At 37.0% G+C, this 27255-nt stretch overlaps 4 protein-coding genes across 4 annotated transcripts; all 4 read left to right on the top strand.

Annotated features, from left to right (window-relative positions):
• Window positions 1-2532: 2532 nt before the first annotated feature.
• LOC142242682 (histone H3) lies at window positions 2533-2943 on the top strand. The gene has a single exon (XM_075314243.1). It carries the CDS (start codon window positions 2533-2535, stop codon window positions 2941-2943), a length of 411 nt encoding a protein of 136 aa, XP_075170358.1.
• Window positions 2944-8698: 5755 nt separating this feature from the next.
• On the top strand, window positions 8699-9109 carry LOC142242680 (histone H3). Its single transcript, XM_075314242.1, has one exon. It carries the CDS (start codon window positions 8699-8701, stop codon window positions 9107-9109), a length of 411 nt encoding a protein of 136 aa, XP_075170357.1.
• Window positions 9110-20374: 11265 nt separating this feature from the next.
• LOC142242679 (histone H3) lies at window positions 20375-20785 on the top strand. The gene has a single exon (XM_075314241.1). It carries the CDS (start codon window positions 20375-20377, stop codon window positions 20783-20785), a length of 411 nt encoding a protein of 136 aa, XP_075170356.1.
• A 5797-nt stretch (window positions 20786-26582) lies between these two features.
• On the top strand, window positions 26583-26993 carry LOC142242678 (histone H3). The gene has a single exon (XM_075314240.1). It carries the CDS (start codon window positions 26583-26585, stop codon window positions 26991-26993), a length of 411 nt encoding a protein of 136 aa, XP_075170355.1.
• Window positions 26994-27255: the final 262 nt, after the last annotated feature.

Here is a 27255-nt window from a genome sequence, read left to right as displayed (position 1 = left end):
CCTTAATAGTCTCCCTCACAAAAATTGCTGTACCCCCTCCTCTTCTACCAATCCTGTCCTGTCTGTACGATTTATAACCCTTCAACTCCATAGTATGCCTATTACTCAACATGTGTTCTGCCAAAAGCAGAACATCTGGTCTATTTTCCCCAACAAATTCCGCAAGATAATGTCTCTTGCTTCGAGACACTACAGAACAGACATTAATAAAAATACATTTATATCTATCCATCAAAACCAAGAGTGAAAAATAGTCCAAATAAGCCGCGAATCTTTTCATCGTCCGTCTTCATCTGCCTAAAATTCACCGCATAGTTCGATACCTTCCTCATACAGGTCACAAAATCACCACCCAACAATCTATTACATTCATTATCAAACATACGCATATTCTCATTCACCCTGACAGCCAAATCAGTCTGAGGTCTCACAACATTCGCTATCCGTCCTTGCCCACGAGCAACACTCGCAAAAGTCCCAGCCGTCCCACCCGCAACAATAGGCGGCGGGGGCGGTGGGAGCGGCGCCTGTGGCCGCAACATGCCCCCCCGGACCTGGGCCCTACGAATCTTCTCCATCTCCTTTTTCTCTCTCATTCTCTCTAATAATTCAATCCTCTTCGGGCAGTCCCTAGCACTAGCCACATGCCCCTCAACCTTGCAATTCACACAAAAAGTAGGCCTGGCCACTTTCCGCACAACCTGTCCAGTAACCGGATCCACCGAAATATCCTCCTGGTCCCCACTATCAGGCTCCGGCAACTCACAATTTCCCGCACCATGAGGCCCACCGCACTTGACACACCTATACCTCATCGAACAGTTCACAGAGACATGCCCATATCGCTGACAGTTATAGCACTGTATAAGTCCCTCTCTCGAATTCTTCTCAATAGTCACTCTGCACCTATCTATGAATTCTATTTTGTGGAATCCCCTTATATCAGAGTCATTCGAAAGTCGAACGACCCATCTGTCACCCAACAACTTGGTGATACCCACAATCCCAATACTTAAACCAGTGGCAAGTAAAAATCCCCTCACTTCGTCCTCGTCATATGTACTAGACAGTCCATTAATCATTAAGCTATGAGGCCTCATCTCCCTTGGCGTGTATGTATAAGAGTCCCACCCTTTGTCTTTCAAAAACATAATAGCCTTAGCATGATCCTCTACTTTAGTCAATTTAAGATTCACTAAGTTTCTATTCATTATTTTTAAAGAAAATAATTTATGTCCTAAATGTTTCTCTAAACCTCTAGTAAGATCTCTAACATTTGATCCATATATTTTTATAATAGGTGGGCCGACCTTACCTTTTCTATTATTGTTGTCAATGTGGTTTCTTTTGTTGTTTTCATCTGCTGTCATTTGTCCCCGTTGCTGTTTCTCATTTCCCGCGGTTTTCGCTTGAGCCGTTTTTCCAATTACTTTTTCTTGATTTTCAGCTGGCTTCTCCCTTTCTTCTCCTCCATTCCCCTTACTAACATTTTTCGGAATAGCGCCCTTGCTTCTATCCAGTGTTGCCGGCTTTGCAACATATTCATTTGTCTCCATCGCAGTACTGAGAGATTCGGCTGTCTCAGTCGCCCAGTCATCAAATTGTTGCTGTTGTTGTTGTTGTTTTACAACAGGACCATTTTCAGTCAAAGGGGGCAATTGTAAATTAATGCTAAAATTGCCCTCAGTTAATTTACGAGTAAGCTCTTCATTTATTTTAACAAGTTCTTCAATTCTCAAAAGAGCTACTTGATAGTCTTTACGCATGGCATCGAGCTGTTTACTTAATGTTTCGATAGCCGCTGCTGCCTTCATCGATTCATAATCGTCTGCAGATGAATCAGACGATTTGCCTTTTCTTCTTTTATTTTTATTTTTAGAATTTCTTTTCTTGTGCTCAGAAACACTTTCAACAACATTACAGTCACTTTGGCACACACTAGAAGCACCACTCATTCGTCTTTCAGTATTTGGTTTATTAATTATTGAATCGCCTACTATGCGATTCTCAACTTTGGGTGTACCAAAAGCACCATCGCTTTGGTCCCCCATCTTTCCACTTCACTTGCTTAATCAAAAGTTCTTTTTTATCACTTGAAGGGTTGATTTATTGTCTTTGTGTCAAAATTAAACTTGGTTTATTGTCTCTTTGCACTAACACTGTGATTTAAAGTGAGCTGGCACCTTTACCACGACCAGTCATTTTTCACTTTTAAATTTCACTTCACGAATGATGCACAAGAACTAATACTGTTCCAGCCTCATTTCGCTTCTATTTATACAAAAATGCCCTGAAATGCTTACTAATATTAATGACACGATCTACCCTCGGGTTCGTTCGTGTATACTTCGTGTTTATACAGGCAGCTGTAAGATACAATATTTCAATCTTTCACTACACACACCCTTAACTAACAGTTTGCGCGCTCAATTTTTCTATAAATATGGCGTTCATGCTCGGCACACAAGTAATACCTTTTTGACAGTGTTTGTGTTCATATCGTGAAGTGAAAAAAAAAATATAAAGTGAAAAATGGCTCGTACCAAGCAAACTGCCCGTAAATCTACCGGTGGCAAAGCCCCTCGTAAGCAATTGGCTACTAAAGCTGCTCGTAAGAGTGCCCCAGCCACTGGCGGTGTCAAGAAACCCCATCGTTTCCGCCCTGGTACCGTTGCTTTGCGTGAAATCCGTCGTTACCAAAAGAGCACAGAATTGTTGATCCGCAAATTGCCTTTCCAACGTTTGGTTCGTGAAATTGCCCAAGATTTCAAAACTGACTTGCGTTTCCAGAGTTCTGCTGTCATGGCCTTGCAAGAAGCTAGCGAAGCCTACTTGGTTGGTCTATTCGAAGATACCAACTTGTGCGCTATCCATGCTAAGCGTGTCACCATCATGCCTAAGGATATCCAATTGGCCAGACGTATTCGTGGAGAACGTGCTTAAATTTTTGACATATTAAAAGCCAACTTTTTTTACAAAAACAATCGGTCCTTTTCAGGACCACAATATTTTTATAAAAAGAGAAAATTTTTTTTCAATACTTTACAGTTGACAAGAATTTATTCTTTATTATTTGATATCAATAAACTATATTGCATTTGTGTTTTTTTTTTGTATTAGGTTGGATATGAAGGGAATGTTGTTATATGATGTAAATTTTGCTTTCCAATGGTTTTACATTTTTTCGTACTCATTCACAATTTATTTTCTATTAATTTATTTTTTCAAAAGAAGAAAATATATAAGTAGGATGATTTGTTTCTTATTTTCATCTAATGCTACATTCAATGCGGCAAACATTTTATGAAATATTTTCTAACCCTAATCTAAATCGGAGATTATTTTTGAATTTTCTAGGGTGTTTGTTGTTTATATATTTCCTAAAGTCGTTAGACTTAAATTTATTCCATCTGTTGTTATAATTCTTTTAGTTTTTTTTGCGAAATTTTATATCAAAAATACCCAATTACTTTACTTCTTAAAATTTGGCTAGAGGTGGTATATCAGCTATGGCAAATTTTTATTCATAGTATTTCGATTTAAAATTTTGTTAAAATGGTATTATAATCCGACATGTATTTTTTCTACGATGTTTTAATATTTTTCATATATACATTTCATTTCTTTTGCAAATATTTTAATTTTATGGTTTCAACTATATTCAACATTGTTAACATCGCTGTACATGATATACCACACCTTCACGATTATTTTAACTTTTGGTTACAATTTGACACTTTTTATTAATAATGTTATATTTTAGTAGAAATTTGTGATTTCTATTATATTTTTGAATGAAAATTTCCTAAAACATTTTTACTTTTGAGCTTTCAAATTAATTTGCAGAAAAACTTTTATTCATGGAAAATATCCCAATATGATGAATTCCACTGTCATAGACGACATAATATAATTGAATATTTTACCATGAAAACTATGCAAAATGTATAATTTTTTCGTATTTTTTTAAAGAAAACATATCAAGATTCCCTATAATTTTTTTATTTTATACAATTTTCAATAAAAATAGTAAAATTTATATAATTTAGTTGGAAATTTATGATGACACTTTTATAAACTTTCAACTCAAAAGATTATAATACTCTAGCCCTTCAATATTATTAATTGAAATCCTTTTTGTCATTAAGGTGGATATCTCTACTAGAGAAATGTGATAAATTCCAATTAAATATATTTACTATGTCATCATAAATTTAATTATTCTATCAAAACTTTTGTGAAAAAATTTATTCTCTTCCACACAAGAATTCACAAAATTTCGTAGCTGACTACTATGTACTTCTCATAATTCCGATGTACCCAAGAATAGCTAGGTTGAACGGTAAAAATCATATATAATAAACGTACACGCGTGTTAGTGTATATTAGTGCTTGAAGTGAATCAAAGTGAAAAACAAAAACATGTCTGACGCCGCCGTAGTTGAAGCCACCGCATCTCCAGTTGCCGCTGTTGAGAAAAAGGCACCTAAAAAAGCTGCTGCCAAGGCAAAGAAGCCCTCTGCTGCCCCATCTCATCCACCAACCCAACAAATGGTCGATGCTGCCATCAAAACATTGAAAGAACGTGGTGGTTCGTCATTGCCTGCCATCAAGAAATATTTGGCCAGCACCTACAAAGTTGATGCCCAAAAATTGGCTCCCTTCATCAAGAAGTATTTGAAGGGCGCTGTTGCCAGTGGAAAATTGATCCAAACTAAAGGTAAGGGTGCATCTGGTTCATTCAAAATGTCTAAAGCAATGAGCGCCGAAAAGAAGAAGGCCCCAGCTGGTGATAAGAAAAAGAAGGCTGCCGCACCCAAAAAGGCCAGTGGAGAAAAGAAGGCTGCTGCAAAGAAACCTTCTGCCGCTAAGAAGACAGCAGAAAAGAAGAAGACCGAAAAGGCTAAGGCTAAAACTGCCAAAAAGACCGGTACAGTTAAAGCTAAACCAGCAAAAACCGCCGCCAAGGCCAAGGCCTCCGCCACAAAACCAAAAGCACCCAAGGCAAAAACAGTAGCAGCAGCCAAACCCAAAAAGGCCGCCGCTGCCAAGAAACCAGCTGCTAAAAAAGCCGCCGCCAAGAAGTAAATTTTCTATTTCATGGCAGAATGATTATTTTCGATATTCGAAAGCAGTTTATCTAACAGCCCTTTTCAGGGCTACAAAATATCTTTGAAAAAGAGAACAAATTTTATGCAAACAATTTTGTTTTGTTACCTAATTTTTATTTAAATAAATATACATTGTACTTAATCTATTTTTCACGGTAAAATTGAAATTTATAATCACATGTTTTATGGGAATTTTTCCAAAACTGGATTAGCCTATTGGGATGTGGTAATAAACCACAGCAATTAGAATTCTAGAAAAAAAGGTTTCATGTACCTACGCATAGAGTCATCATCAAAACTCTCTCTCACACACACACACATCCTTTAACTACGCCATTTACAGTAATGCATACGATCAATGTAATAAAGTCTTTTACTCTGAGAAAAATATTATAGCGACGTTATTATAATGAAGAAAAATAAAAAGAAGAAATATTGAAGAAACAGTAATGAAATGCCAAATTAGAATTTTAATAGAAGTTAGACATAGTAATGAAATGCCATAATAGAATTTTAATAAAATGAAGATTACAACATTGAATTTTTCTTAGTTGAAAAATCAATTATTTCTTATTATTCGATGGAAGATGTATTTTTTTTTTTTATTGAAATAAAATAAAGATATTTTGTTTTTAGTTGATCAACAAAGAAAATCTCTTTTTTAATGATTTTTGTGGCCCTGAAAAGGGCCTTTGATGGTGGAGGAAATAAATTTTCGACGAAATATAAAGCCATTTACTTGGAGCTGGTGTACTTAGTAACGGCTTTGGTACCTTCACTGACAGCGTGCTTAGCCAATTCACCGGGCAATAATAGACGAACGGCAGTTTGGATTTCCCGACTGGTGATGGTGGAACGCTTGTTGTAGTGAGCCAAACGAGAGGCTTCGGCGGCAATACGTTCGAAGATATCATTAACGAAACTGTTCATGATGCTCATTGCCTTTGAAGAGATACCAGTATCGGGATGTACTTGCTTCAACACTTTGTAAATGTAGATGGCATAACTCTCCTTACGCTTGGTGCGTCTCTTGGTCTTGTCACCCTTTGTGATGTTCTTTTGGGCTTTGCCGGCCTTCTTTGCTGCTTTACCACTGGCTTTTGGAGGCATTTTCACTATTTTTTTTTTCACACAAACACTGTTTACACTGTTCAAAAGAGAATTTTGTGTGTGCGCAGCGATGAGCACACATTTGTACCATTTCGTGGACAAGATATTCAGGTAGCGGAAAACGAGCCTCTTCGTGCAGCAAAACAACCCTCAAATGTATTAAATAGCTCGAACGAAAAGTATATAAAGAACTGACAACTAGTTAAACGCTATCATTAGTGTTTTGTGAAGTGAAGTGAAAAAGAAAAAACAATTGAAACATGTCTGGACGCGGTAAAGGTGGCAAAGTTAAGGGAAAGGCAAAGTCTCGTTCCAATCGTGCTGGGCTTCAATTCCCCGTCGGTCGTATTCATCGTCTTTTGCGCAAAGGCAACTATGCTGAGCGTGTTGGTGCTGGAGCTCCAGTTTACTTGGCTGCTGTGATGGAATACTTGGCCGCTGAAGTTCTTGAATTGGCTGGTAACGCTGCTCGTGACAACAAAAAGACAAGAATTATCCCTCGTCACTTGCAATTGGCTATCCGTAATGACGAAGAATTGAACAAATTGTTGTCCGGTGTCACCATTGCTCAAGGTGGTGTATTGCCAAACATCCAAGCTGTTCTCTTGCCCAAGAAGACCGAAAAGAAGGCTTAAATTATCTACAAGAAAATGTAAATACAGACCATCGTATCTCTATCAAACAACAATCCGTCCTTTTCAGGACGACAAAACATTTTTAAAAAGAGAAAAAATATTTTCAAACAATATAATTTCATACATACTTTCTTTCTGTAACAATAAAATTTACTATAAAAAAATTTATATGAAGATATTCATCTGTCATGGCATCGAAAAATTTCGCCACTTCATATTTTCATTTTGTTCCTATCTAATGCCATTTATTCCTAAAGGTGAGTACTATGTTCGAGTTTTTCACCAAAACACTAAATTAAAAGTGCAAAAATATATATGAAGACGATAACATTTTTATCAAGTCTCTTCAAATTATGGATGGAAAGGATCCAATGTATTGATTGCGAACCATTTAATATTTCAAAATTAATTGATTAAAAAAAGTAACCGTGAAAATAAGCTGGTTTTCAGCTTGAAAACTGAACATAGTACTCAGCTTAATATCGAAAAACAACAAATTCCCACCAATTTCATTAAGAGAGCATTCGTTTTCTGAGCCGAAGTGTTTTAATTTTCATCTGTATCAACCCTGATTATTTACTACATATGTATCTTTTGTATGCTTTGGCAAAGCCGAAGTCTAGTAGGATCGTAAGTGTTCGTAACTTCTAGCGGGAAGTTGCAAATAGTTGATGACAGAGAAAGCTGTTTGTATCAATACATACATAACTGATTTCTGCAAAAAGAGAGTAAGAACGTCACGCAAAAGAACAAATGACACTAGGATCGAGTACAGTGCAACATAGAATCATTTTCTTTGATTTCTGCAAAAAGAGAGTAAGAGAATCATAGAATCATTTTCTTTGGGGAATGGGACGAGAAATGACATATAGAGAATTGCATATATGTTTCGTATGTATTACATTCGTAGTGTTTTTCTTTTGTAGCGTATGTCATGTTTTTCAGAAAAATAGCATAGTAGTCGCCTTTGGTAAGTCCATACATAATTGTTTCATTGGGTTAGTAACAATGTTTTGCCGACGGCAAACCAAATGTTTGTAATTTTATTTAAACCAAGTAAATTTAAAATTTTATTATTAAAATAATTAAATAAATTTGTAACAAGATGATCTCTTTTGTAAATATATTTTGTGGTCCTGAAAAGGACCGATTGTTTTTGTATTAAAGTATTTAAATATTCTCCAAATAGCGTCAAGAAAATGTTTAACCGCCGAAACCGTACAAAGTGCGGCCTTGTCTCTTCAAAGCGTAGACGACATCCATAGCGGTGACGGTTTTACGCTTAGCATGTTCGGTGTAGGTGACAGCATCACGAATAACGTTTTCCAAAAACACCTTGAGGACACCACGGGTTTCTTCGTATATCAATCCAGAGATACGTTTTACACCGCCACGACGAGCCAAACGTCTGATTGCAGGCTTGGTAATACCTTGGATGTTATCACGCAACACTTTACGATGACGTTTAGCGCCACCTTTTCCCAAGCCTTTGCCACCTTTACCACGACCAGTCATTTTTCACTTTTAAATTTCACTTCACGAATGATGCACAAGAACTAATACTGTTCCAGCCTCATTTCGCTTCTATTTATACAAAAATGCCCTGAAATGCTTACTAATATTAATGACACGATCTACCCTCGGGTTCGTTCGTGTATACTTCGTGTTTATACAGGCAGCTGTAAGATACAATATTTCAATCTTTCCCTACACACACCCTTAACTAACAGTTTGCGCGCTCAATTTTTCTATAAATATGCGCGTTCATGCTCGGCACACAAGTAATAACGTTTTGACAGTGTTTGTGTTCATATCTTGTGAAGTGAAGAATTAAAGTGAAAAATGGCTCGTACCAAGCAAACTGCCCGTAAATCTACCGGTGGCAAAGCCCCTCGTAAGCAATTGGCTACTAAAGCTGCTCGTAAGAGTGCCCCAGCCACCGGCGGTGTCAAGAAGCCCCATCGTTTCCGCCCTGGTACCGTTGCTTTGCGTGAAATCCGTCGTTACCAAAAGAGCACAGAATTGTTGATCCGCAAATTGCCTTTCCAACGTTTGGTTCGTGAAATTGCCCAAGATTTCAAAACTGACTTGCGTTTCCAGAGTTCTGCTGTCATGGCCTTGCAAGAAGCTAGCGAAGCCTACTTGGTTGGTCTATTCGAAGATACCAACTTGTGCGCTATCCATGCTAAGCGTGTCACCATCATGCCCAAGGATATCCAATTGGCCAGACGTATTCGTGGAGAACGTGCTTAAATTTTTGACATATTAAAAGCCAACTTTTTTTACAAAAACAATCGGTCCTTTTCAGGACCACAATATTTTTATAAAAAGAGAAAATTTTTTTTCAATACTTTACAGTTGACAAGAATTTATTCTTTATTATTTGATATCAATAAACTATATTGCATTTGTGTTTTTTTTTTTTTTTGTATTAGGTTGGATATGAAGGGAATGTTGTTATATGATGTAGATTTTGCTTTCCAATGGTTTTACATTTTTTCGTACTCATTCACAATTTCCATTTTTTCGTACTCATTCACAATTTATTTTCTATTAATTTATTTTTTCAAAAGAAGAAAAGATATAAGTAGGAGGATTTGTTTCTTATTTTCATCTAATGCTACATTCAATGCGGCAAACATTTTATGAAATATTTTCTAACCCTATATGGCAAACTTTTCGTAACAAATCGGAGATTATTTTTGAATTTTCTAGGGTGTTTATTGTTTATATATTTCCTAAAGTCGTTAGACTTAAATTTATTCCCTCTGCTGTTATAATTCTTTTAGTTTTTTTTTTGCGAAATTTTATATCAAAAATAGCCAATTACTTTACTTCTTTGGCTAGAGGTGGTATATCAGCTATGGCAAATTTTTATTCATAGTATTTCGATTTAAAATTTTGTTAAAATGGTATTATAATCCGACATGTATTTTTTCTACGATGTTTTAATATTTTTCATATATACATTTCATTTCTTTTGCAAATATTTTAATTTTATGGTTTCAACTATATTCAACATTGTTAACATCGCTGTACATGATATACCACACCTTCACGATTATTTTAACTTTTCGTTACAATTTGACACTTTTTATTAATAATGTTATATTTTAGTATAAATGTGTGATTTCTATTATATTTTTGAATGAAAATTTCCTAAAACATTTTTAGTTTTGAGCTTTGAAATTAATTTGCAGAAAAACTTTTATTCATGGAAAATATCCCAATATGATGAATTCCACTGTCATAGACGACATAATATAATTGAATATTTTACCATGAAAACTATGCAAATTGTATAATTTTTTCGTATTTCTTTAAAGAAAACATATCAAGATTCCCTATAATTTTTTTATTTTATACAATTTTCAATAAAAATAGTAAAATTTATATAATTTAGTTGGAAATTTATGATGACACTTTTATAAACTTACAACTCAAAAGATTATAATACTCTAGCCCTTCAATATTATTAATTGAAATTCTTTTTGTCATTTAGGTGGATATCTCTACTAGAGAAATGTGATAAATTCCAATTAAATATATTTACTATGTCATCATAAATTTAATTATTCTATCAAAACTTTTGTGAAAAAATTTATTCTCTTCCACACAAGAATTCACAAAATTTCGTAGCTGACTACTATGTACTTCTCATAATTCCGATGTACCCAAGAATAGCTAGTTCGAACGGTAAAAATCATATATAATAAACGTACACGCGTGTTAGTGTATATTAGTGCTTGAAGTGAATCAAAGTGAAAAACAAAAACATGTCTGACGCCGCCGTAGTTGAAGCCACCGCATCTCCAGTTGCCGCTGTTGAGAAAAAGGCACCTAAAAAAGCTGCTGCCAAGGCAAAGAAGCCCTCTGCTGCCCCATCTCATCCACCAACCCAACAAATGGTCGATGCTGCCATCAAAACATTGAAAGAACGTGGTGGTTCGTCATTGCCTGCCATCAAGAAATATTTGGCCAGCACCTACAAAGTTGATGCCCAAAAATTGGCTCCCTTCATCAAGAAGTATTTGAAGGGCGCTGTTGCCAGTGGAAAATTGATCCAAACTAAAGGTAAGGGTGCATCTGGTTCATTCAAAATGTCTAAAGCAATGAGCGCCGAAAAGAAGAAGGCCCCAGCTGGTGATAAGAAAAAGAAGGCTGCCGCACCCAAAAAGGCCAGTGGAGAAAAGAAGGCTGCTGCAAAGAAACCTTCTGCCGCTAAGAAGACAGCAGAAAAGAAGAAGACCGAAAAGGCTAAGGCTAAAACTGCCAAAAAGACCGGTACAGTTAAAGCTAAACCAGCAAAAACCGCCGCCAAGGCCAAGGCCTCCGCCACAAAACCAAAAGCACCCAAGGCAAAAACAGTAGCAGCAGCCAAACCCAAAAAGGCCGCCGCTGCCAAGAAACCAGCTGCTAAAAAAGCCGCCGCCAAGAAGTAAATTTTCTATTTCATGGCAGAATGATTATTTTCGATATTCGAAAGCAGTTTATCTAACAGCCCTTTTCAGGGCTACAAAATATCTTTGAAAAAGAGAACAAATTTTATGCAAACAATTTTGTTTTGTTACCTAATTTTTATTTAAATAAATATACATTGTACTTAATCTATTTTTCACGGTAAAATTGAAATTTATAATCACATGTTTTATGGGAATTTTTCCAAAACTGGATTAGCCTATTGGGATGTGGTAATAAACCACAGCAATTAGAATTCTAGAAAAAAAGGTTTCATGTACCTACGCATAGAGTCATCATCAAAACTCTCTCTCACACACACACACATCCTTTAACTACGCCATTTACAGTAATGCATACGATCAATGTAATAAAGTCTTTTACTCTGAGAAAAATATTATAGCGACGTTATTATAATGAAGAAAAATAAAAAGAAGAAATATTGAAGAAACAGTAATGAAATGCCAAATTAGAATTTTAATAGAAGTTAGACATAGTAATGAAATGCCATAATAGAATTTTAATAAAATGAAGATTACAACATTGAATTTTTCTTAGTTGAAAAATCAATTATTTCTTATTATTCGATGGAAGATGTATTTTTTTTTTATTGAAATAAAATAAAGATATTTTGTCTTTAGTTGATCAACAAAGAAAATCTCTTTTTTAATGATTTTTGTGGCCCTGAAAAGGGCCTTTGATGGTGGAGGAAATAAATTTTCGACGAAATATAAAGCCATTTACTTGGAGCTGGTGTACTTAGTAACGGCTTTGGTACCTTCACTGACAGCGTGCTTAGCCAATTCACCGGGCAATAATAGACGAACGGCAGTTTGGATTTCCCGACTGGTGATGGTGGAACGCTTGTTGTAGTGAGCCAAACGAGAGGCTTCGGCGGCAATACGTTCGAAGATATCATTAACGAAACTGTTCATGATGCTCATTGCCTTTGAAGAGATACCAGTATCGGGATGTACTTGCTTCAACACTTTGTAAATGTAGATGGCATAACTCTCCTTACGCTTGGTGCGTCTCTTGGTCTTGTCACCCTTTGTGATGTTCTTTTGGGCTTTGCCGGCCTTCTTTGCTGCTTTACCACTGGCTTTTGGAGGCATTTTCACTAGTTATTATTTTTCACACAAACACTTTAACACTGCTTAGAGAAATTTGTGTGTGCGCAGCAGTGAGCACACATTTGTACCATTTCGTGCACAAGATATTCAGGTAGCGGAAAACGAGCAGCAAAACAACCCCCAAATGTATTAAATAGCTCGAACGAAAAGTATATAAAGAACTGACAACTAGTTAAACGCTATCATTAGTGTTTTGTGAAGTGAAGTGAAAAAGAAAAAAAAATTGAAACATGTCTGGACGCGGTAAAGGTGGCAAAGTTAAGGGAAAGGCAAAGTCTCGTTCCAATCGTGCTGGGCTTCAATTCCCCGTCGGTCGTATTCATCGTCTTTTGCGCAAAGGCAACTATGCTGAGCGTGTTGGTGCTGGAGCTCCAGTTTACTTGGCTGCTGTGATGGAATACTTGGCCGCTGAAGTTCTTGAATTGGCTGGTAACGCTGCTCGTGACAACAAAAAGACAAGAATTATCCCTCGTCACTTGCAATTGGCTATCCGTAATGACGAAGAATTGAACAAATTGTTGTCCGGTGTCACCATTGCTCAAGGTGGTGTATTGCCAAACATCCAAGCTGTTCTCTTGCCCAAGAAGACCGAAAAGAAGGCTTAAATTATCTACAAGAAAATGTAAATACAGACCATCGTATCTCTATCAAACAACAATCCGTCCTTTTCAGGACGACAAAACATTTTTAAAAAGAGAAAAAATATTTTCAAATAATATAATTTCATACATACTTTTTTCTGTAACAATAAAATTTACTATAAAAAATTTATATGAAGATATATATACATATATTTAGTTTAGTTATGGCATCGAAAAATTTCGTCACTTCATTTTTTCATTTTGTTCCTATCTAATGCCATTTATTCCTAATATCGAAAAACAACAAATTTTATTTTCATCTGTATCAGCTCTGATTATTTACTACATATGTATCTTTTGTATGCTTTGGCAAAGCCGAAGTCTAGTAGGATCGTAAGTGTTCGTAACTTCTAGCGGGAAGTTGCAAATAGTTGATGACAGAGAAAGCTGTTTGTATCAATACATACATAACTGATTTCTGCAAAAAGAGAGTAAGAGCGTCACGCAAAAGAACAAATGAGACTAGGATCGAGTACAGTGCAACATAGAATCATTTTCTTTGATTTCTGCAAAAAGAGAGTAAGAGAATCATAGAATCATTTTCTTTGGGGAATGGGACGAGAAATGACATATAGAGAATTGCATATATGTTTCGTATGTATTACATTCGTAGAGTTTTTATTTTGTAGTGTATGTCATGTTTTTCAAGTGCCGACGGCAGAAAAATAGCATATTAGTCGCCTTTGGTAAGTCCATACATAATTGTTTCATTGGGTTAGTAACAATGTTTTGCCGACGGCAAACCAAATGTTTGTAATTTTATTTAAACCAAGTAAATTTAAAATTTTATTATTAAAATAATTAAATAAATTTGTAACAAGATGATCTCTTTTGTAAATATATTTTGTGGTCCTGAAAAGGACCGATTGTTTTTGTATTAAAGTATTTAAATATTCTCCAAATAGCGTCAAGAAAATGTTTAACCGCCGAAACCGTACAAAGTGCGGCCTTGTCTCTTCAAAGCGTAGACGACATCCATAGCGGTGACGGTTTTACGCTTAGCATGTTCGGTGTAGGTGACAGCATCACGAATAACGTTTTCCAAAAACACCTTGAGGACACCACGGGTTTCTTCGTATATCAATCCAGAGATACGTTTTACACCGCCACGACGAGCCAAACGTCTGATTGCAGGCTTGGTAATACCTTGGATGTTATCACGCAACACTTTACGATGACGTTTAGCGCCACCTTTTCCCAAGCCTTTGCCACCTTTACCACGACCAGTCATTTTTCACTTTTTTTTAAATTCACTTCACAAACGTTGTACAAGAACTAATACTGTTCCGCAGATTCAGATTCAGATTCAGATTCGTTTTTATTTTCCATTAGTCTTAAATCTAATTTTACAATATTTAAATCTTGTATCTTATATTATATTGATATCTACTCCTCAGCATGAACATAGAGATTCATTTTTCTAGGAATGCATTCGTTTCGTTAAATATTAAGTAGCTCAGAAAGACTAGACCACTTTATAATGCCAATTTTGTTTGTTATTTCAATTTGTATGAATTTCCCGTTAAAAAAGGGTAAAAAAATCGGGAACACTTTTTGGTTTTTCCATTGATGCTTAACTACTACGATATTTACACTATTTACAAAAATAAAACTAAAAAATAATAAAATAAAATAAAATAGGGAATTCAAGTCTACTAATTGAAGGTGTTTACAAAAAGAAAAAAAGATTGGAATAGGAAAAAAAAAGAAACTAAGGGAACGTATTTACAAAGATTGCCGGACTATGTGGATCACGACAAGGTCATTGTGCTAGGCTGTACGTATTGCTCAAAGAGTCTAGTGACCCGAGCGTTCTATTGAAGAAAACCAGTCTTCCCTCATCATCAAATAAGAGACCATCATCATCGAGGTACTGAAGGCATATAGGGGGGAGATGGCTGCCCATCTCAGCGGCCCTCTGATAAACCTCCCTTGTAGCACAACCACCCCTGACTAAACCATTCGGGTGCGTTATATTTTTTCCAATTCTGGCCAGCGTCGACCTCACCATGAAGGCGTCTATCCTTGGCGTTCCACTTGATTCATATACCAGTTCATTAGAGGGCGAACGATAACGTCCATCTATGGAAGTGCCCCGAAGGCAGAGGCAATGTCTCAAAATCTTCCTTTCGAGTATTCTTACTCTCTCCATTTGAGTCGAGGAAACATTAAACCATATGGGGAAACCATATGATATAACTGGTCTGACAGCAACCTTGTATATTATCATTTTCACCTGTCGAGTGAGTCCCCTTCTTTGTCCCATGGCCTTTTGTAGCGCCTGATACGCCGCCCTACCTTTCCTAATTGCTTCATCCACCTGTTTGGTGAAGGAAAAGTTCTCTTGGAATTTCACACCCAGGTATTTCAGTTCACCATCATTCCGGATAACCTCATTTCTAATCCTGATCATAGGGGTGAATCCCCTAGCATTCCTATATAATGTGTTTCTTCTGCCCTTGAAGATGATAGATCTACATTTGGGTATGTTCAGTTTCAGCCTCCATCTATCGAAGTAGTCCGAGAGTACTGTTAAATACTGTTCTAGGCGGGTTTGCGCGATCCTAGCCCTCGCATGAGTAGCCGCTACCAGTATGTCATCAGCATACATTATCAACAGATCATTACCATGGGGCTGTGGGATATCTGCCAGATATAAATTATATAGTGTCGGGCCCAGGATTGATCCCTGAGGCACTCCAGCCAAGACACTCCTGGGACCCGATGTCTCCTCTTGAACTCGCACCGTGAACGATCTTCCCATGAGATAATTTCCAATCAATTTGGTCAAGTGTGATTCAATACCATAATTTCCCATTTTCTCCAAAAGGCCCTCGTGCCAGACCGTATCGAATGCTTTCTCAAAATCGAGGCTGACCGCCACCGTCGCACTACGGTCCATGAAGCCCCTGGACACTTTATCGGTCAAAACAGTTAGGGCATGCTCTGTGGATGTCTCTGCTCTAAAACCAAATTGGAAATCCCCAACCACATGGTTATCCTCAATTTGATCCTCCAATCTATCCAGAATCAAAGCTTCAAATAGTTTGCCAAGATTTGATAATAATGATATGGGCCTGTAAGACTTAGGGTCTGTTGGGTCTTTTCCTGGTTTTAATATCGGCACAACAATAGCCCTCTTCCATTTAGATGGGAAATATGCAGAGTTTAGGCATTGATTATATAAAATGGCCAGGTGTGTCCAGATTCTACGATCAATTCTCCTTACCACAAAATTAGGTATGCCATCCTCACCGGAGCTCTTTTTATTGTTCAATCTTCTCAATCTAGCACCTATCTCATCGGATTTGATGAACCTAATAGGACTTGTATATGATGCTCCAGTTCGTTCTCCATTTGCAAGTATTTGAGATCCAAAAGACACTAAAGGGGGCGGGGGATCGCCAGAAACTGCCAGTCCAGCCGTATTCACCTGTCCCTGGATGTCAGCAAAAGTTGATGCCAATAACTCCGTCTTCTCCCTATCAGAGCTAATAGTCTGGCCTCCGTTGCATATGAGATCACCAGTCGCCCTTCCTGCCTTGGTGCATGTGAGTTTCTTCACATCTTTGAAAAGATTATTACCTGGTCTAATCGACGAAAGTATCCTAACACAATGTTCCTCCTCGAATAATGTTATTCTTTCTCTTATTATCTTATCCAATAGGCGGATTTGCACTCTAATTTCTCTTGCGTCTTGATGATTGTGTATTCTGAAAATCCGTCTTCTAAGGTTTTTCTTCTGGGAGATTAAGGAAATTATGTCCCTCGGTAGTCGATTCATCCTGCCGACTCCTGGTTTTCTCTTCGGAATGCTGTTTTCCATGGCCGTCTTCACTGAAGCCGTGAGGAAGTCCACGTGCTCATCAATTTCAGATATTGTCAAATTCCGGTCCACAGGTGGGATTCTTGTAGACAAAATTTCATTCAAAGAGTCGTTAAATACACGGTTCCTCATTTTCCCATATAAGTAGATTTCATCAGGGTCCCGTACCTCTAGGTCGCTGAGCATAATATTAATCTCAACTGCCCTATGGTCCGAGTCGTAATCTAGTGTCCGTAGTCCGTTCACTGTTTGTCCTCCGTTTGGTCCGTCAGTAAGTCTTATATCAGCTGAAGTCAAGAAAATGTCTATAAATGATGTCCCAGTTGTTGGGCTATTAGTTGGTCTAATTACCAACGTTGGGCTCATATCAAGCCATCTTTTGAGAGTCCTTCCACGGGTGTTATCCAGACAATCCCCCCAATATGTGTGTCTCGCATTGAGATCACCACCAATCACTGCACAATCAGGTCCTATTATGGTCTCTAACATATCTAAATCTATCCTATTCAACACCGCCCTAGGGCTCGAATATAATGATATAAATAAAATCGCCCTATTGCCTATACCCCTAACTTTAACAATAGTACCCTCCAGATCTATGAAACGGACAGACAGTCTTTCCCCCTTTATATTTTCCCTGAGGCATATCGCCGTACCACCCCCATTACCATTATTCCTATTTTGACGAAAAACCGTGTAGCCCTCCAGTTCAAAAATATGATTGTCCTTAAGTTTATGCTCAGCGACCATTAAGACGTCAGGTTTTTTCGCCTTCACAAACATATTAAGATAGTGTCTCCTAGCTAGGGACACTATAGAGTTGACATTGATGAAAATACATTTAATGTTGTCCATTTTCACGGAAACTCCATAACAACCCCATCATGGCTTGCATCTTCTCGTCATCATTTCTCAGGCGGCTATACTCAACCCGGAACTGATCAATCCTTCTCATACAGGTCAGAAAATCCTGACCTAATACTCTTTTGACCTCATTATTGAAGCCAGCCATTGCCGCGCTAGCCTTTGCCATTTCAGTATTGTTCCCTCGAACTTCTTCTCTCCCTTCGGGGCTCATAAACAAAAATGAGGAGGGCATCGCCTGTGGTCCTCGCGTAACATTTGCATAAGACAAATTGCCAGTCCTGGGGGCACTACGTCCCGGGTTTGGAACATTGCGAGCAGGTATAGCATTATATCTCGCGGCCTTGGCTGCCTGATCAGCAGCCTTTCTTTCTGCTATTTTGCGGACTAAATCAAGTCTTCTGGGACAGTTCCTATCGCTAGCAACATGTCCTTCCATATTACAGTTAACACATCGGACTGGAATCCCAATCGTCTGTACTATTGCTCCAGTTTTCGGGTCAGTGGTGGTGAACTCCTTGTTATTGTGTTCTTTATCAGGAATCTCGCATTTTCCGGGGCCATGGGATTGACCACACTTAACACATCGAAATTCTAAATGACAATTTACTGACGAATGTCCAAATCGCTGGCAATTTCTACATTGTAATAATCCTCCTTTCTTCAGCCTGGACATGCTCACTTTGCAGTTTATGATATACTGAATCTTGCGGAACGCCTGGACATCCGACCCCATGGAGAGCTGTACGATCCATCTGTCATTCTCAAGGTTCATTAAATTCTTTATGTCTATGTCAAGGTTTTTCTTGAGTAGAAAAGCCCTAACCTCCTCAACATCATAGGTCTTTGATAACCCATTTATCGCCAAAGTATATGGTTTCCTATTCTTAGGAGTATAAGTAAAGAAACGATACATCCTATCCACTAGCATCTTACATACTTTGTCGTAATCTACAAGTTCTACCATCTTTAGACATACCATGTTACGGTTCGCAATTCTTAAGGTAAAGAGGTCATGGCCTATCAAATTTCTGATTCTATTTCCTAATTCTTTAATATTGGCATTGTATATTTTAATAACAGGTGGTCTAGTCTTACCTGATTTCCTGTTGTTTTGGTTATTGTTATTGTTGTCATCATTTCCTTGTTCTGCATTTTTTGTTGAGGCACCTATTCCCGCTCCACCTCCCTTTGGGATGGCTCCTCTGCTGGTGTCAATGTGTCTCTCGTCCTCTAAAACACTGTATCGGTTGGTTGTGACCGGTATTTCAATTTCATTTGGAGTCACCTGCATTGTGACATCTTCATATCCACACGCCATATCGAAGCCTCCGGCTACTTCGATAGCATTATTATTATTATTTAAATTCGATGGAATAATTTCATCCACAGCATTATTCGAGGCATTATTATTTCCTGCGCCATTGTTATTATCATGGACATATCTCTCCAGTTCGGCTATTCTATTCAATAAAAGTTGCCTTTCTTGTTGCAATTTTTCAATTGTCTCATTGAATTGTTTGAGAGCCAAATTGAATTTCAAGGTTTCGTACGGGGAGTCGCTGTCATCCCCAGTCTTCTTCTTCCTTTTCTTCTTACGATGCTTCTTATCCACGACGGGCTGAAAGCCATCTGAAGTACATAGGGTGGCGTCAGTTGCACATTCACCCTCGTTGTCAGGGGCACCCATATTATTATTGATTATTTCAATGGCTTTTCCATGTCCACTGTTGTTTGTTATAGTTATATTAGACATATTACCAGTCTTTTTAACTGCCCCAAGATGACCAACGGCTTCCTCACGTCCACCGCTGGCACTCATGCTTGAGGCCGTTGCAACAACCCTCCTTAGAGAGTCCAATATGAAAAAAGTTCAATTTTCACTGCCTCCTTTTCGATTCTCAAAATTTCATGTGACCAGAAAAATGTTGAAAAAATTTTCTGCTTACTATGTGATTCTCACTTTTTCAGGTAAGTGACACCAATAGTCAAAATATTCGAAGACTACTATTTCTTCTCAAAAATCCAGGTAAGTATCACAAAATTCACTGCGATTTAGATTATTTTTTGTTTCAAACTGAGTGGATTAAAATTTTGTTTCAAGCTAGTGTAGTGAAATACAAAAGCCGTCGGCAAAACACCAATTGTCAATTATCAAAAAGCCGTCGGTAAAACAGCAATTTGTGTTATATAGTTTTTTAGTCTTTATCACTTTGCACTGACACTGTGAGTATTAAAGTGGACTGGCACCTTTACCACGACCAGTCATTTTTCACTTTTAAATTTCACTTCACGAATGATGCACAAGAACTAATACTGTTCCAGCCTCATTTCGCTTCTATTTATACAAAAATGCCCTGAAATGCTTACTAATATTAATGACACGATCTACCCTCGGGTTCGTTCGTGTATACTTCGTGTTTATACAGGCAGCTGTAAGATACAATATTTCAATCTTTCCCTACACACACCCTTAACTAACAGTTTGCGCGCTCAATTTTTCTATAAATATGCGCGTTCATGCTCGGCACACAAGTAATAACGTTTTGACAGTGTTTGTGTTCATATCTTGTGAAGTGAAGAATTAAAGTGAAAAATGGCTCGTACCAAGCAAACTGCCCGTAAATCTACCGGTGGCAAAGCCCCTCGTAAGCAATTGGCTACTAAAGCTGCTCGTAAGAGTGCCCCAGCCACCGGCGGTGTCAAGAAGCCCCATCGTTTCCGCCCTGGTACCGTTGCTTTGCGTGAAATCCGTCGTTACCAAAAGAGCACAGAATTGTTGATCCGCAAATTGCCTTTCCAACGTTTGGTTCGTGAAATTGCCCAAGATTTCAAAACTGACTTGCGTTTCCAGAGTTCTGCTGTCATGGCCTTGCAAGAAGCTAGCGAAGCCTACTTGGTTGGTCTATTCGAAGATACCAACTTGTGCGCTATCCATGCTAAGCGTGTCACCATCATGCCCAAGGATATCCAATTGGCCAGACGTATTCGTGGAGAACGTGCTTAAATTTTTGACATATTAAAAGCCAACTTTTTTTACAAAAACAATCGGTCCTTTTCAGGACCACAATATTTTTATAAAAAGAGAAAATTTTTTTTCAATACTTTACAGTTGACAAGAATTTATTCTTTATTATTTGATATCAATAAACTATATTGCATTTGTGTTTTTTTTTTTTTTTGTATTAGGTTGGATATGAAGGGAATGTTGTTATATGATGTAGATTTTGCTTTCCAATGGTTTTACATTTTTTCGTACTCATTCACAATTTCCATTTTTTCGTACTCATTCACAATTTATTTTCTATTAATTTATTTTTTCAAAAGAAGAAAAGATATAAGTAGGAGGATTTGTTTCTTATTTTCATCTAATGCTACATTCAATGCGGCAAACATTTTATGAAATATTTTCTAACCCTATATGGCAAACTTTTCGTAACAAATCGGAGATTATTTTTGAATTTTCTAGGGTGTTTATTGTTTATATATTTCCTAAAGTCGTTAGACTTAAATTTATTCCCTCTGCTGTTATAATTCTTTTAGTTTTTTTTTTGCGAAATTTTATATCAAAAATAGCCAATTACTTTACTTCTTTGGCTAGAGGTGGTATATCAGCTATGGCAAATTTTTATTCATAGTATTTCGATTTAAAATTTTGTTAAAATGGTATTATAATCCGACATGTATTTTTTCTACGATGTTTTAATATTTTTCATATATACATTTCATTTCTTTTGCAAATATTTTAATTTTATGGTTTCAACTATATTCAACATTGTTAACATCGCTGTACATGATATACCACACCTTCACGATTATTTTAACTTTTCGTTACAATTTGACACTTTTTATTAATAATGTTATATTTTAGTAGAAATTTGTGATTTCTATTATATTTTTGAATGAAAATTTCCTAAAACATTTTTACTTTTGAGCTTTCAAATTAATTTGCAGAAAAACTTTTATTCATGGAAAATATCCCAATATGATGAATTCCACTGTCATAGACGACATAATATAATTGAATATTTTACCATGAAAACTATGCAAAATGTATAATTTTTTCGTATTTTTTTAAAGAAAACATATCAAGATTCCCTATAATTTTTTTATTTTATACAATTTTCAATAAAAATAGTAAAATTTATATAATTTAGTTGGAAATTTATGATGACACTTTTATAAACTTTCAACTCAAAAGATTATAATACTCTAGCCCTTCAATATTATTAATTGAAATCCTTTTTGTCATTAAGGTGGATATCTCTACTAGAGAAATGTGATAAATTCCAATTAAATATATTTACTATGTCATCATAAATTTAATTATTCTATCAAAACTTTTGTGAAAAAATTTATTCTCTTCCACACAAGAATTCACAAAATTTCGTAGCTGACTACTATGTACTTCTCATAATTCCGATGTACCCAAGAATAGCTAGGTTGAACGGTAAAAATCATATATAATAAACGTACACGCGTGTTAGTGTATATTAGTGCTTGAAGTGAATCAAAGTGAAAAACAAAAACATGTCTGACGCCGCCGTAGTTGAAGCCACCGCATCTCCAGTTGCCGCTGTTGAGAAAAAGGCACCTAAAAAAGCTGCTGCCAAGGCAAAGAAGCCCTCTGCTGCCCCATCTCATCCACCAACCCAACAAATGGTCGATGCTGCCATCAAAACATTGAAAGAACGTGGTGGTTCGTCATTGCCTGCCATCAAGAAATATTTGGCCAGCACCTACAAAGTTGATGCCCAAAAATTGGCTCCCTTCATCAAGAAGTATTTGAAGGGCGCTGTTGCCAGTGGAAAATTGATCCAAACTAAAGGTAAGGGTGCATCTGGTTCATTCAAAATGTCTAAAGCAATGAGCGCCGAAAAGAAGAAGGCCCCAGCTGGTGATAAGAAAAAGAAGGCTGCCGCACCCAAAAAGGCCAGTGGAGAAAAGAAGGCTGCTGCAAAGAAACCTTCTGCCGCTAAGAAGACAGCAGAAAAGAAGAAGACCGAAAAGGCTAAGGCTAAAACTGCCAAAAAGACCGGTACAGTTAAAGCTAAACCAGCAAAAACCGCCGCCAAGGCCAAGGCCTCCGCCACAAAACCAAAAGCACCCAAGGCAAAAACAGTAGCAGCAGCCAAACCCAAAAAGGCCGCCGCTGCCAAGAAACCAGCTGCTAAAAAAGCCGCCGCCAAGAAGTAAATTTTCTATTTCATGGCAGAATGATTATTTTCGATATTCGAAAGCAGTTTATCTAACAGCCCTTTTCAGGGCTACAAAATATCTTTGAAAAAGAGAACAAATTTTATGCAAACAATTTTGTTTTGTTACCTAATTTTTATTTAAATAAATATACATTGTACTTAATCTATTTTTCACGGTAAAATTGAAATTTATAATCACATGTTTTATGGGAATTTTTCCAAAACTGGATTAGCCAATTGGGATGTGGTAATAAACCACAGCAATTAGAATTCTAGAAAAAAAGGTTTCATGTACCTACGCATAGAGTCATCATCAAAACTCACACACACACACACATCCTTTAACTCTACGCCATTTACAGTAATGCATACGATCAATGTAATAAAGTCTTTTACTCTGAGAAAAATATTATAGCGACGTTATTATAATGAAGAAAAATAAAAAGAAGAAATATTGAAGAAACAGTAATGAAATGCCAAATTAGAATTTTAATAGAAGTTAGACATAGTAATGAAATGCCATAATAGAATTTTAATAAAATGAAGATTACAACATTGAATTTTTCTTAGTTGAAAAATCAATTATTTCTTATTATTCGATGGAAGATGTATTTTTTTTTTTTATTGAAATAAAATAAAGATATTTTGTTTTTAGTTGATCAACAAAGAAAATCTCTTTTTTAATGATTTTTGTGGCCCTGAAAAGGGCCTTTGATGGTGGAGGAAATAAATTTTCGACGAAATATAAAGCCATTTACTTGGAGCTGGTGTACTTAGTAACGGCTTTGGTACCTTCACTGACAGCGTGCTTAGCCAATTCACCGGGCAATAATAGACGAACGGCAGTTTGGATTTCCCGACTGGTGATGGTGGAACGCTTGTTGTAGTGAGCCAAACGAGAGGCTTCGGCGGCAATACGTTCGAAGATATCATTAACGAAACTGTTCATGATGCTCATTGCCTTTGAAGAGATACCAGTATCGGGATGTACTTGCTTCAACACTTTGTAAATGTAGATGGCATAACTCTCCTTACGCTTGGTGCGTCTCTTGGTCTTGTCACCCTTTGTGATGTTCTTTTGGGCTTTGCCGGCCTTCTTTGCTGCTTTACCACTGGCTTTTGGAGGCATTTTCACTATTTTTTTTTTCACACAAACACTGTTTACACTGTTCAAAAGAGAATTTTGTGTGTGCGCAGCGATGAGCACACATTTGTACCATTTCGTGGACAAGATATTCAGGTAGCGGAAAACGAGCCTCTTCGTGCAGCAAAACAACCCTCAAATGTATTAAATAGCTCGAACGAAAAGTATATAAAGAACTGACAACTAGTTAAACGCTATCATTAGTGTTTTGTGAAGTGAAGTGAAAAAGAAAAAACAATTGAAACATGTCTGGACGCGGTAAAGGTGGCAAAGTTAAGGGAAAGGCAAAGTCTCGTTCCAATCGTGCTGGGCTTCAATTCCCCGTCGGTCGTATTCATCGTCTTTTGCGCAAAGGCAACTATGCTGAGCGTGTTGGTGCTGGAGCTCCAGTTTACTTGGCTGCTGTGATGGAATACTTGGCCGCTGAAGTTCTTGAATTGGCTGGTAACGCTGCTCGTGACAACAAAAAGACAAGAATTATCCCTCGTCACTTGCAATTGGCTATCCGTAATGACGAAGAATTGAACAAATTGTTGTCCGGTGTCACCATTGCTCAAGGTGGTGTATTGCCAAACATCCAAGCTGTTCTCTTGCCCAAGAAGACCGAAAAGAAGGCTTAAATTATCTACAAGAAAATGTAAATACAGACCATCGTATCTCTATCAAACAACAATCCGTCCTTTTCAGGACGACAAAACATTTTTAAAAAGAGAAAAAATATTTTCAAACAATATAATTTCATACATACTTTCTTTCTGTAACAATAAAATTTACTATAAAAAAATTTATATGAAGATATTCATCTGTCATGGCATCGAAAAATTTCGCCACTTCATATTTTCATTTTGTTCCTATCTAATGCCATTTATTCCTAAAGGTGAGTACTATGTTCGAGTTTTTCACCAAAACACTAAATTAAAAGTGCAAAAATATATATGAAGACGATAACATTTTTATCAAGTCTCTTCAAATTATGGATGGAAAGGATCCAATGTATTGATTGCGAACCATTTAATATTTCAAAATTAATTGATTAAAAAAAGTAACCGTGAAAATAAGCTGGTTTTCAGCTTGAAAACTGAACATAGTACTCAGCTTAATATCGAAAAACAACAAATTCCCACCAATTTCATTAAGAGAGCATTCGTTTTCTGAGCCGAAGTGTTTTAATTTTCATCTGTATCAACCCTGATTATTTACTACATATGTATCTTTTGTATGCTTTGGCAAAGCCGAAGTCTAGTAGGATCGTAAGTGTTCGTAACTTCTAGCGGGAAGTTGCAAATAGTTGATGACAGAGAAAGCTGTTTGTATCAATACATACATAACTGATTTCTGCAAAAAGAGAGTAAGAACGTCACGCAAAAGAACAAATGACACTAGGATCGAGTACAGTGCAACATAGAATCATTTTCTTTGATTTCTGCAAAAAGAGAGTAAGAGAATCATAGAATCATTTTCTTTGGGGAATGGGACGAGAAATGACATATAGAGAATTGCATATATGTTTCGTATGTATTACATTCGTAGTGTTTTTCTTTTGTAGCGTATGTCATGTTTTTCAGAAAAATAGCATAGTAGTCGCCTTTGGTAAGTCCATACATAATTGTTTCATTGGGTTAGTAACAATGTTTTGCCGACGGCAAACCAAATGTTTGTAATTTTATTTAAACCAAGTAAATTTAAAATTTTATTATTAAAATAATTAAATAAATTTGTAACAAGATGATCTCTTTTGTAAATATATTTTGTGGTCCTGAAAAGGACCGATTGTTTTTGTATTAAAGTATTTAAATATTCTCCAAATAGCGTCAAGAAAATGTTTAACCGCCGAAACCGTACAAAGTGCGGCCTTGTCTCTTCAAAGCGTAGACGACATCCATAGCGGTGACGGTTTTACGCTTAGCATGTTCGGTGTAGGTGACAGCATCACGAATAACGTTTTCCAAAAACACCTTGAGGACACCACGGGTTTCTTCGTATATCAATCCAGAGATACGTTTTACACCGCCACGACGAGCCAAACGTCTGATTGCAGGCTTGGTAATACCTTGGATGTTATCACGCAACACTTTACGATGACGTTTAGCGCCACCTTTTCCCAAGCCTTTGCCACCTTTACCACGACCAGTCATTTTTCACTTTTAAATTTCACTTCACGAATGATGCACAAGAACTAATACTGTTCCAGCCTCATTTCGCTTCTATTTATACAAAAATGCCCTGAAATGCTTACTAATATTAATGACACGATCTACCCTCGGGTTCGTTCGTGTATACTTCGTGTTTATACAGGCAGCTGTAAGATACAATATTTCAATCTTTCCCTACACACACCCTTAACTAACAGTTTGCGCGCTCAATTTTTCTATAAATATGCGCGTTCATGCTCGGCACACAAGTAATAACGTTTTGACAGTGTTTGTGTTCATATCTTGTGAAGTGAAGAATTAAAGTGAAAAATGGCTCGTACCAAGCAAACTGCCCGTAAATCTACCGGTGGCAAAGCCCCTCGTAAGCAATTGGCTACTAAAGCTGCTCGTAAGAGTGCCCCAGCCACCGGCGGTGTCAAGAAGCCCCATCGTTTCCGCCCTGGTACCGTTGCTTTGCGTGAAATCCGTCGTTACCAAAAGAGCACAGAATTGTTGATCCGCAAATTGCCTTTCCAACGTTTGGTTCGTGAAATTGCCCAAGATTTCAAAACTGACTTGCGTTTCCAGAGTTCTGCTGTCATGGCCTTGCAAGAAGCTAGCGAAGCCTACTTGGTTGGTCTATTCGAAGATACCAACTTGTGCGCTATCCATGCTAAGCGTGTCACCATCATGCCCAAGGATATCCAATTGGCCAGACGTATTCGTGGAGAACGTGCTTAAATTTTTGACATATTAAAAGCCAACTTTTTTTACAAAAACAATCGGTCCTTTTCAGGACCACAATATTTTTATAAAAAGAGAAAATTTTTTTTCAATACTTTACAGTTGACAAGAATTTATTCTTTATTATTTGATATCAATAAACTATATTGCATTTGTGTTTTTTTTTTTTTTTGTATTAGGTTGGATATGAAGGGAATGTTGTTATATGATGTAGATTTTGCTTTCCAATGGTTTTACATTTTTTCGTACTCATTCACAA

The sequence above is a fragment of the Haematobia irritans genome, unplaced genomic scaffold (genome assembly GCF_050003625.1).
Source record: "Haematobia irritans isolate KBUSLIRL unplaced genomic scaffold, ASM5000362v1 scaffold_6, whole genome shotgun sequence".
In the NCBI taxonomy this organism is placed as follows: domain Eukaryota; kingdom Metazoa; phylum Arthropoda; class Insecta; order Diptera; family Muscidae; genus Haematobia; species Haematobia irritans.
This window is presented reverse-complemented; position numbering and strand designations above follow the sequence as displayed.